Genomic DNA, 12,204 nt, shown 5'->3' with positions numbered 1-12,204 from the left:
TGAGATTCAGGTGTAGATGCAGATCACTAGAGGTAAACGACTGTTTAATATGACGTTGTTATTAATCTCTAGATCTGACAGGATCTGGTTTCACACTGTTATTTCAATCAGTACTTTGTTCTTAAAACTGAGTTGTGTTAAATACATTTCTTTTGCGCTCAGCGCCTCTTATGTTTCCTTTTAGAAATCCCCTTTGCCTTCCTTGCCGCACAACCTTTACCCTAAGTACAACTTCAGCAGCACTAACCCATTTGCTGATTCTCTACCGTTCAACGCTGACAAGGTTGGATAATGCCATTGTCTTGCCATTGCCTTTTGCAAATGTTTTGTTCTTTGTTACTATGCCTTTGTCCTAGTTCACTGTTTACTAAATTTGGGCAGGGAAGAAAACAAAACAAAACAAAACTGTGTGTTTGGAGTGGGCATGCAAATCCTTTCTTAAGCACATTTTTTTTGCCAGAGCATATTCATTTTTATAGCTGAAATTAGATGGCCCTCCTGAACAGTAAGGGAGAATCGTGAGTCCAATGCCTTTCCTCAATTTTGTTGTGAGTTAAATTTTCTGATATTTAAATTTTTGCTAATTGCCAAATATATGAACTACTTTCACACAAAAGTTATTTGAAGCCTTGTATTGGTTTAATCCTTCTCAGACTTCTACAAGGTGGTCCTAAAAGCCCTTCTGTGTGTTAATCACTCCACAAATAATTGCACCTATGCAGGAGTGTGTTGAATGTTCATAAAGTGTGTCCATGTAAATGCCTGATTCAGGAAATATATAACTGTTTCAATGCTTGTAAACCTAGACGTGGATATTCTCATATAATGATGAAATTTCAAATCCAAAATTGAAACAAAAACTTACAAGAACTTGTATATTATAATTTGATCATGATAAGGAAGAAAGCTTTCAACAATTTCAGGAAGCACTTTATGAATATTCATTGGATTTTCATGTTACTGTAATATGGATAACCAAAGATGCTGTATCTGAAGGAGTATGTTTTCTGTTACTGTAGGAATTACAGAATTCAAGTAGAGTTACCTTCCGTTGTTCCCCAACTAACCCTTTTGCTCCCACACCATTTAAGGTTTGTCTCAGTGTGAAATGCTCGTGAATAAGTAGGTGTGTTATGGTGTGCTATGTGTGTGTGTTACACCTGTATGCATACACGGCATGGAGTGATTTCAAGCGCACTTTGTATATTTTTGCCGATGAAGGCTAAACGATCTTTGTTAAAGAGTTATATTTTCATTAGTAATTTTTTTATGTGACAAAATTTTTTTATTTTTTAATTTTCAATTAGCCAACATATAAGTACACCATTAGTTTTTGATTAAGAAGTGTCAACAATAAACTAATTACATGATCTCATTGAGAATGAAGGTTTAACACCTAATTGCCCCTTTTTGTAAGTACAGGCTCGTATTTTTTTATGATTAGTCAGTAATGTTAGGATGCCATTTTAGTTTACTCACAGTATGAAAACGTTGTGCCTAAGAAAAGTCCTGAACAATTTTTTAGACGGGCAGGTTTTGTTTTTGTTTTCGTTTTTGTTTTTTAAGGTAAATGGCAGCTAAGGAAAGTTATGAAGCAAGACCTATTACATTTGCATCCATAAATTTATTAAAATTATGGGAAGTTTAAATCAGATTTTGTTCCCCTTTTTAAAAATCAAATGGGCTTAATTTATTCTTGCTAACATTTTCTGTTACTATAGAGAAGTATTTTTTTTATTTTAACCAGAAAAAATGTAAATTACATACTACCCCCTGTCCCAACCTTAGTATGTTAAATGAACCTGGATTGGATCAAATGAGGTTTCTTGTTTTTTGGTCATTTCATTTGTACATTGTTGATTTGAGAGTTTTATGGCACAGCATTTGAGAAGATGACAGGGTTTTGTTTGCCCTGGTACTTTATGTGTGTATGGCCAGTTGTGTGTAAACCAAACACTTTAAAACAGTAGATTCTGTAACTTGAAAATCTGTTGCCTGTAAGTCTCTACCATTCAGCTCTCCTTTACTTTACTAGAAAAACAGTACTTGATGTTTATTAGGTTCATTTTGGGGCAGCTTAGAATCCTGAAGTGGTTTCTGAATCAACAAAGAAAGATCACATTCAGTGTTATATAGTTTTAGTATTAGGTATATTTTGTGGTATTCTGATTCTTGACACCAATTAATAATTCCTAAATATTTGTTCATGATTATCGTTTGATGTGTTCTATAGGAAGTTTGTTTATTTATTTATTTTTAATCTTTTTAAGATTTTATTTATTTATTTGAGAGAACAGAGGGAGAGGGAGAAGCAGGCTCCCCGCTGAGCAGAGAGCCCGATGCAAGGCTCGATCCCAGGACCCTGAGATCATGACCCGAGCTGAAGGCAGACACCCAGGCTCCCCGGGAAGTCTTTTTAAATTGCAGTCTTTTTCCACATACACACATGTAAATCAAAATGAGGTATATCAGAGGGATTTTTGTATGTTTAAAAAGTAAAGAAGGATAGGGAAAATGTAATTTCAGGGTATCAGGGATAGCTTCATACCACAGCTAGAGCTTTAATTGGGTATCTCTGTTGAATTCGGTACTCTCTTACTATGGAAATTGGAGGAGATAGCATGGCATAATGGAAAGCTCATTGGATTAAGAATTAAGGCAAAAGAAATCTAGTACCAGTGTGATTTTGAACAAAATCTTCTCATGGCCTCACGTTTTTCATCTGCAAAGTGAATAAAATGAACTCAGTGACTTACGGGCCTTTCGAACACTAATATTCTATTTGATAATTATAATATAAGAACTTGATACCAAGTCCTTTTTTTGAAATAGGACCCATAGCCCTCAGTGACAGCAAGTATGCCACACTTTGGGTTTGTAGCAGTGGTCTCTCATGTTTTCTCATTTACCTTGCGAGCTATATTGGCAAGGGAAGAATGGTGTTGTTCCTTAAAACCAGCTCCTCAGATCTGAGTCTGTGTGCTCTGTGCTAACAAACTGGCTCCCCTGGTTGATGAACCTGCATGTGTAATGCTCATTTTCATGGGTTTGTTAAGGGAGTCATTTGGAGAGAAGATTCAGGTATCAGTGAAGAATTCTTTATATATATATGTGTATACACATATATATATAAAGTCTGACCAGCAACCTCTGAACTTCTTTAATTGCTTGATTAACTTATTTGTTAATTTTGTTCTAGTTTCTTGGAAGACTTTTCTAGACCCACAAAATCTTACCCAGACCCCTGCATATTTATGAAGACTTTTGAATGAGAGTTTTTTTCCAAAGGGGGAAGTTTGTACAATTTTTTCTATCTTAAGTCATTTAAGCCTTCAAATTGAAGAATTCATTGGCCTAAAATACCAAGTAACAGTTTAATGAATTATGCTCTGAACATATATTTTGTTTAGTATATTTAAACTTTACCTGAATCCTGTCTACCATTACATATATATTTTTTTCCATTATTTATGTGTCAGATATTTTAAAGCCAGTTTTTGTCATTATACTTTTATTTCTTAAATTTTTCTTCCTTGGACTGCGCATATCCACTGCATTCTTCTTGTTCCCACAGGCACCCAGTCAGTCAGAATCAGAGCCGGAAAAGGCTCCATTGTGCAATGCGCCTCCGCCCCCTTCTTCAGCATTTGCAGAAATGAGCGGTGATCATACACAGTCGTCTTCTGCAAGCAAAATCCCAGAAGACGTGGACAAGGAGGATGAGTTTGGTTACAGCTGGAGTAAGTTGTCTTTTGTGATGCATTGAGTTATAAGAGACATTAGAATAGCTTTGGGTTTCTCGAAGCCTATGTCCTGGATGGATAAGCATGTTTCAGCTTTAGTTATACATACTGCAGTTTTGTGTGGAAAAAATACTGTTTGTTTTGCCTGAATACAGCACACGTTCCCAAGGCATGAAATCGTGTTCTTCCTTTCCTTTAAATGACCCTTCCTGCTAAAGCCCACTTTGCCATTGTGTGAGCATTAAAGAGAGCTGGGCACTCTCTCAGAAGGATCCGCCACCTGATGATCCTGAACAAGTCATTGCCCTTCTCCAGACCTCAGATTCCTCATTGTAGAATCTGGTTGCTGGTGATATTTTGCCTTGAACTCTGGCATTTTCTGTACTAGAGTGGTAACATGGAATAATTGTTGAGAGGAAAACTTGGAGCGTTTGGCAAGTTGTATAACTACTTCTAAGTCTTTGCCTGGTGGCTACCCTTCTTTTGAAAACGCAGTCCTTACCCGAGGTTGCTAACATTAAATTGAAATGTCTGAGGAGTGCTAACCACAATGTCTGATGCACAGGAAGCATTCAAAGGCAGCTGTTATTAGGATCATTGGGGTGTCTCTTTTTTTTAATGAAATAAGCCTTTTTACAAGGAAATGGTAAAAATTTAGTGAAAAATTACCAATATATCAGTGCTTTAAGAGTTTCATTTTGAAAGTATAATTATTTCCTTTAAGAAAGCATGGTATATGCTTTTAGGAAGTGTACAGGATGTGAAATGCTAGATTCTAGAAGGAATCAGGAAATGCCAGTTTATAAAGTGGTGCAGTTAAGAATCAATATGGCGTGTAAGACATCAGCTGCATAGTAACATTTTCTAAGAGATGATTTGTAAAGTTTGCGGTTTTCTAAGTCGATTTTCAGTTAAATAAGAGTATATTGCTAATCTATTGAGGTGGCCAGAATGTAGTCTGAGGAAAACACGAGACAGAATGTCATGTCACAAGCCACCCCAAAACTTAATGCCATAAGGGAGAAGTTTATTATGGTGTCATGGTGTTGTGGTTGGCTGGCCCAGCTGGGCCGGGCCTTCAGGCTGGCGCACTCACGGGGCTGGAAGCCAGTGTTGGCTCGTGTGGGCCAGGGCACCTGCATGCAGCCTTGCCCTCTCAGATTCAAGAATAAATTCCACCTCTTGAACGTGTCGGATGGGAGAGATTAATGGTCTCATCTAATGTGTCCTAAAGCTGAGACAGGGACATTGACTGTCCTGGCCTGATGGCTCTGTGCAGTAGGAAAATGCATTGCCTTTATTCTGGATCTACGTACCAGCCCAACTGCCCAACACGACGTGACACACACGCCAATCTTCCTGTGGGAGAAAAAGTTCTGCTGATCAACGAAGATAAATCCTCTGAGTGCTTCTCTTCTTCTCTGCAAATGATAAAGTGGCGCTCCATTTTGATCAGAGTCTTTGGAGAGTTTGTTAATGTGAATCACCCGGGTGAACTGATCAGTCAGACCCTCCACGCTCTGTACTCTGGATGGAAAGAAATTCCTCAGAGTTTGGGTACTCCCGGAAACCAGTCTTGATGCCTAGGTGGCCAGATTATTTGGCTTTCCTTAGCTGCCAAGGATTTACATTTTGGTCCAAGTAATGCCCTTTTGAAGCTAAATAACCTTCCATAGTAAAACATTGGCTGTAAATTAACTTTATACCTATAATTTTGTTGTTGTTGTTACTGTTGTTGTTGTTGTTGTTTTATGTAGAAAATATCAGAGAGCGTTACGGAACCCTAACAGGAGAGCTACATATGATTGAGTTGGAGAAAGGTCGTAGTGGTTTGGGTCTAAGTCTTGCTGGGAACAAAGACCGATCCAGGATGAGTGTCTTTGTAGTGGGGATTGATCCAAATGGAGCAGCTGGGAAAGATGGTCGACTGCAGATTGCAGATGAGCTTCTAGAGGTAAGTTCTTGTGAAAGTTGCTAAATTTACTCTTGCTGAATTGGTGCACTGGAATCATCAGTTTCCAGAAAATCCACCCGGGCCTCCTGTGGTGACTGAGAAAACTATTGCTTGCCTAATAAAATAGATGCACTGCAGCAAATTTGGCTGTAAACCAAATCTCTGCTAAGTAGAGTCCATGTTCCCATTAACTTCCATTAAAAGGTTGTGACTGGGTAGCACCAGAAACAATTTTTGCCCCAAGACAGTAATAAAGATCACACTTCAAAAACATTTTTTGGTGTGCTGTATTTTTATTAGTAGGTTTTGAAAAGCCAAATGACCAATCACTCCTCAGTAATGAGATTGACCCACTGGACATTCTGGAAGCTGAATTCCTAACGGTAGAAGTGATGGGGGTGGGGTGCAGTGGGGTCAAGGTTAAGGCTAAATAATGAAAACAGTAACTCAGCTGTCCAAACTGAATAAATTTCTGGACCATACTTTAGAGTGTTTAGAATTGCATTTGCTTGTTTTGTTTGTCCTTGCCTTCTGGAGACTGGGACCCACATGCCTTTATATCGCCTTAAAACTCTTCCTTCCATTCTTGTTTCTCCATTGGCTGGGAAGGCTCAGTCAGCAATGGCTAAATGACTAGATGACTGGCAGTTTCCAGTAGGTACTATTCTGCTTCAGTACTTTCTGCTTCCCAAATCCCGAATCTACCTGTGGTGCTCCTCCCTGTTGCCTAGTCCCAGGGCCTGAGTTTTGAGATTAACTAAGACCTATGACCATAGCGGGTTTCCCAGGTTGATCTGTGCAGGTCATTAGTGCCTCCAGGAGAGCCTTTGCTTTGTACAGAACATGCTGGAAGCCCGGTGCCTGCCAGGAAGTTTATGCTCTACTTTTCTACAGTCAGTCCAAGTGGTTCCTCTGTCATCTGTGGAGATCAGACCCACCTGCACATCATTTTAATGTTGGCTTTAAAACATGGGCTTGTCTTTTTTAAAGATTTTATTTATTTATTTGACAGAGAGAGACACAGCGAGAGAGGGAACGCAAGCAGGGGGAGTGGGAGAGGGAGAAGCAGGCTTCCCGCGGAGCAGGGAGCCCAATGTGGGGCTCCATCTCAGGACCCTGGGATCATGACCTGAGCCGAAGGCAGATGCTTAACGACTGAGCCACCCAGGCACCCCGGGCTTGTCTTTATTCACCATCTCAGGTTCATGTTCTGGGAAGGAAAATACATATAATATTTTAAAAGAAGAAAAAAATGACCTTTTTATTAGCTAGATAGGATGATGAAGAATTAGCAAAACTAAAATTTCAGGCTCAATTAATGCTATTTGTTTCTCACAGATCAATGGTCAAATTTTATATGGAAGAAGTCATCAGAATGCTTCTTCAATCATTAAATGTGCTCCTTCTAAAGTAAAAATAATTTTTATCAGGTAAGCATTTTCTTTTTTTAGTTTACTAAATACTTTTTGTTAGTCTTTCAATTCAGAGTTCTTTTAAATGAAAATAAAACATTTCTAAATGTTGGAGTGTGTTATAGTCCCAGGTCTTTGGGGTTGCAGAATTTTCTCTAATAATCCTTCTGAGTCTTCAAGTAAAAGAATGAAAATAATATGAATCATTATGCTATGATAGGTCATTGCTTTTTCTTTTAGAAATAAAGATGCGGTGAGTCAGATGGCCGTATGTCCTGGAAATACAGTAGAACCTTTGCCTTCTACCTCAGAGAATTCTCAAAATAAGGAGGTATGTATCTTGTGTTTGTTTCTCTGGGAAGATTTGATTGATACACTATGTATTAATTCAGCGAACAATTATAGAGCCCTTACAGGAATGTTAAAGATAAATGACTCCTGGTCTTGGCCCCCAAGGAGCCTAGTACAAGAAACGCTCATGTAAATAACCACACCACTTCCATGAAGAGTCTGCATAGGGAATAATGAAGGTAGAAAAAGTTGTTAAGTTTCCTTCTGCAGAGATAGTGACAGTGAATCCCTAGGTGAGGTGACATGTGAAGTATGTGTTGGAAGTAGAAGACGCGGGGGGCAAAAACATTCCAAGCAGAGGGCATGGACTAAGGGATGGCATGCAGGCTCTGGAAGATACAGGGAAGGAGAATTGCAGGGCATCACTGAATAGTGGGGGAGGCGGGGAATGGGGAGCTGGTGAGGAAAAGGTCACTGAGAAAGGGAGATAGAGTCAGATCATGGGAAGTGTGATGGAGACTTTGTCTTTGAGGCTTAGGGAACTCAAAGAGTAAGAATTGTATTTTTAAGCACTTCTCTTAGTGCAGAGAAAAATCAAAGGTTTCAAGGAAGAGAAGTTAAGGTAAAGGGAGTAAGAAAATTATCAGAGTAGTTCAGGAGAAAGATATTGAGGGCCTGAACTAATGCAAAAAAATAAAGAAGGAAGAAAGAAAGAAATGATTAAGTCAGAAGTTGCAGAAGTTTAGGATCCAACTTAGCATTACCTTATCCCTAACTAAATGTACTCCACGAGAAACAACAAGTGGTTGAGAATCGGTTTACCTGACACGTTTTTATTATCTGCCCTGTGCCAGGTACTGCTTCTTGGGCTGGGAATAGGCTGGTGAATGAGACAGACAAGATGTGGACAGCTTCCAGAGGACTGACGTGGTGACTTAGGGGATGGCCGACTTTTACCAGAATAGAAAGAATTAAAAAGCAGATATTTGTAAAAACAGAAAACAGCTTTAGGGTGGAGTGCGGGTTGAAGAGCCTGGTAGAGATGTACATTGGGACATTTAGTCTAGAGTTTAGAGACGAATTCCCATAGACGCATATTTGTCATTTGTTAGCCATGGGAGCTTAGGCTCTTCCGTACAGAGAATACTTAGAAAGAAGAGGGCCAGTGTCAGAATTCTTTAACAACAGCAAGGAAGAAGCCTAACAAAGAGTGGTCAGAGGTAACAAGGAAGGACCAAGCACGCACAATGCCCAGCAGCCAAGGAGGGCACATTTCAAGAGGGGTATATTCTACGATCTCGAATGCCGAGGAGAGGTCAAGTAAGGAGATGAATAGAGCCCATTGGACTTGGCAACCAGCTGATTACTAGTGTTTTTTTTAGAAAGCAAGTGATGGATAAAAAATTAAGAAAGAGAAGGCAGCAGCTAGAGGGTAACATAGAGTTTTTTGGTGGGAGTTTTGATGTGCCAAAGCCTCAGATCCTTGTTAAGGATGAATAAAAGGCATAGAGAATGAAAAGCTTAAAATGAGAGGAGCCATATCATTACAGTGCAAGAAGGTGTAGAAGCAGAAACACTCTCCCCTAAAGCAGTGTGTAAGCACTGGGCTGTCTACATGAGGAATGTCACTCGTTCTGGTGAGCTGAGAAATCATTCGTAATGGTGAACTGAGTTGAGTGGTTTTTCAAGATTATAAAGGAGAAAATTTTACTTTCATACAAATGGTACCACATAGAAAGTCCTTAAGAAAATGGAATATTTTTTTTCTTTTTTAAGATTTTATTTATTTATTTCGAGAGAGAGTAAAACATTTAATAGCTCCTAAATTCCTGGGATGACTAACATAGGGAAGAATAGTGGATGGGGCTGCTGCTAGTGTCCTGTGTTTCAGTGAGTCTCACCGTCGGTAGCTGGGCTGTGATTAGATTTCATTAGAGAATAAATCCAGGAAGTCTTGAGAACCGCTTTGTGTCTCTGTGTTCTGAAATAATTTTTGTCTAATCATACCTTATTAGTATTTTGAAGAGACTGTAATGTTCATAAATGTCATGAAATGTTAATAATTATAACACATGAAATAATTTTGATTAAAGTGGCCCTTATTAAGCAAACAAAAATACATAACACTCAGTTGCCCATTTTACCATTTCTTCCCCTCTGTCAGGCTGAGCCAAGTGGTACTACTTCGGATGCAGCTGTGGACCTCTGTTCATTTAAAAATGTGCAACATCTGGAGCTTCCCAAGGTAAATCTGCTTTGAATTGGGATTTTTACACCAGTGATCTAATTCGCTGGTTCTCAGAATTGTGGTCTCTAGACCAGCAGCATCAGCATCACCTGGGATCTTGTTAGAAATGCAGATGTTTGGGCCCACCAAAACCTATTGAATGAGAAATTCTGGGGGTGGACCCGCAGTTTGCATTTTTATAAGCCTTCTAGGTGATTCCAATGCACACAGACACTTGAGAATTACTGTGTTAATTGATACTTTAACAGGAACTAAGCTTTTCCTGCCTTTATGATTATCCCAAGGTATGACATTTGGCAGTCTTTCTCTTTTTTTTTTAAAGATTTTATTTATCCATTTGAGAGAGAGTGAGAGAGCACGAAAGTTGGGTGAGGGGCTGAGGGAGAAGCAGACTCCCCACTGAGCAGGGAGCCTGATGCAGGACTGAGGGATCATGACCTGAGCAGAAGGCAGATGCTTAACCGGCTGAGCCACCCAGGCGCCCCACTCCTTTGATATATTTACCAAGGGCCTGCTATGGAGGAAATAAAAAGAAGAAAGAAACAAATTATAGTCTTTGTCCTTCATAAAACTCAAAGTTCGAATAGCTAGAAGTTTCACTGATAAGCATCAGTGAAGTATTTACTTTTGAAAAGATCTGGACCTTAGGTTCAAATGACCACTTTAGAGAGGTGGTTTGCTGAACAGAAACCTACAAATGCTTTCAGGTTCTGCAGGCTCATGCTGAAATGCAGGCAGGGACAGGGGTGGATGAAGGAGAATATTTGCAGAGAGAGCAGCAAAGTGCTCAGGGAAAAGAGGAAGACAAGCCAGGGGGTGGGCGTGGAGCAGGGGTATATTTACTGCAGGCAGAAAGAAGTGGCCAGAGGCCATGTCCAGTTCTGAGACAGTGCAGCATGGTGCTTATAGGCCTTGACTCCAGAATCTGAGTTCAGCCCTTGCTTCCTCAGGTATACATCTGACACATTATGTGATGTTCTTTTGCCTCAGTTTTTTCACCAGTAAATTGGAGATGATAATATTACCTTTGACCTAATTGTAAAGATTAAATGAGTCCTTTGTAAGTAGTTGGCATAATGCCTGACACACAGTCAGACTTTGTTAAGCAAAAAAAGACTGTGATGCTATTGATTTGGTTTTGTTTTTACAATAAATGTGTGCAAAATGGATTGCCCTGGTCTTTCTTATAGTACATTTAAAAGAAGTCGTTATTACATACACTTTGTGTTGTAGGTAGAAGGAAAAGAACAGAAGTCATTAAAGCCTTTTGCCTTTTCTACCAAGAAGTTCATACACTTCAGTTCAGGATCCCTCACTCTGTTGCCATTTGAGAGAGAAGATACCTTCCTTTTTCCCCTGTTGATTACAGATTTTTCCTTTTCCCCCTAAATCCCAAAGTATCAGAATTTATTTAAGAGTACAGTCATTTCCCTACAATTTGTGAATTATGAAGCATTTAAATGTATGCTGGATTCATTATAATAAATGTTTTTTTTAAAAAAAAATATATAGGTTTATGCTTATCTTTAGAAAAGCCCAAAATAAGATCATTTTTTTTTTACATGCCTTTCATGGCATTGGCCTAATTTATTTACCTAGAGTTTAGAACATCCTAGAATATAATGAGTGCCCAGGAAATGTTGGGAGAATGACCCTGTTAAACAGTTGCAGTATGAGCAAAACACTATAGTGGTTGAGCTTGTAGACTAAAGCCAAACCTTCTGGGTCAGAGCCCTCCTTTGCCTCTTACAAGCTGCTGGCTGGGACCTTGGACAGGGTTCTTAATCTGGACAATTTTCCCTCTACCAAGTGGAGATAATAGTAGTACTCGTCTCCTACATTTGTAGTGAGAATTAAATATATATTGTGTGAAGAGTCCAGTACCTTGCACTCATATATAAATACTGCCTGTTTTTTTTATTGTTATAATTATTAGGAAAGAATAAGCTGGCAGAGAGATGTCTGACTGCTTCCTGGTACCAGTTTTCTGTGATGCTGTCTCCTCCTGTCTTAGGCTACCTGATTAAGGTGTTCTGTAGATGTTTAATCACCCTAATCCCCTATTCAGAATCTTTCAAGGACCTCCATTCTCAAACAGATAAATTCAAGTCTCTTGGCCTGGCATTCAGCAGTGGGGGGCTGTGGGGGGGGGGCGGGGACAGAGGCCTGCTTTGTCTGTCAGAGGCCCTTCTGAGTGACCTCTGATAAAATATTTGGAAACTTGGTCTCATTGGTCCCCACTTCTCTTCTGTAAATGGGGCTGCCTGTATCGGGGTTACTGTTGGGATTCTTTAAGCTGATGAGCAAGCTGCCTTCATTCTACAGCTGGTCTCTGCCTTTAGCCTCCTGCTGACTTAATCAGCAGGTGTCTATTATGGGCACTTCCCTTTCTGAAGTAGTTGCTGTAGGGGAATCCAAGAACTTAAAGAAACTTCAGATTTTATTGCTCACAGAAAGCTTCCATTTATACATAGATTTCAAACAAATCTAAAGCTCAGGTAACAATGTATTTTATTGATGAAGGCCAAAGTGAATAAGGGGGAATATTCAAGAATC

General features: G+C 39.4%; 1 protein-coding gene across 10 annotated transcripts in view; it reads left to right on the top strand.

Moving 5' to 3' along the window:
* Positions 1–12,204, top strand: part of MPDZ (multiple PDZ domain crumbs cell polarity complex component) — a 161,537-nt gene that overhangs the window by 124,766 nt on the left and 24,567 nt on the right. For 4 of the 10 annotated variants that reach the window (XM_078062322.1, XM_078062320.1, XM_078062321.1 and 1 more), the window contains 5 exons: positions 3,575–3,740; positions 5,501–5,697; positions 7,036–7,127; positions 7,350–7,440; positions 9,565–9,645. In XM_078062322.1, coding sequence (XP_077918448.1) covers positions 3,575–3,740; positions 5,501–5,697; positions 7,036–7,127; positions 7,350–7,440; positions 9,565–9,645 — 627 coding nt within the window. Of the gene's footprint in view, positions 1–184; positions 284–1,019; positions 1,092–3,574; positions 3,741–5,500; positions 5,698–7,035; positions 7,128–7,349; positions 7,441–9,564; positions 9,646–12,204 lie in introns of all 10 variants that reach the window. The other 6 variants (XM_078062314.1, XM_078062318.1, XM_078062313.1 and 3 more) reach the window with 3 other exon arrangements.

The sequence above is a fragment of the Halichoerus grypus genome, chromosome 14 (genome assembly GCF_964656455.1).
Source record: "Halichoerus grypus chromosome 14, mHalGry1.hap1.1, whole genome shotgun sequence".
Taxonomy (NCBI): Eukaryota; Metazoa; Chordata; class Mammalia; order Carnivora; family Phocidae; genus Halichoerus; species Halichoerus grypus.
Note: the sequence above shows the minus strand (reverse complement) of the source record. Positions and strands in the feature narration are given on the sequence as shown.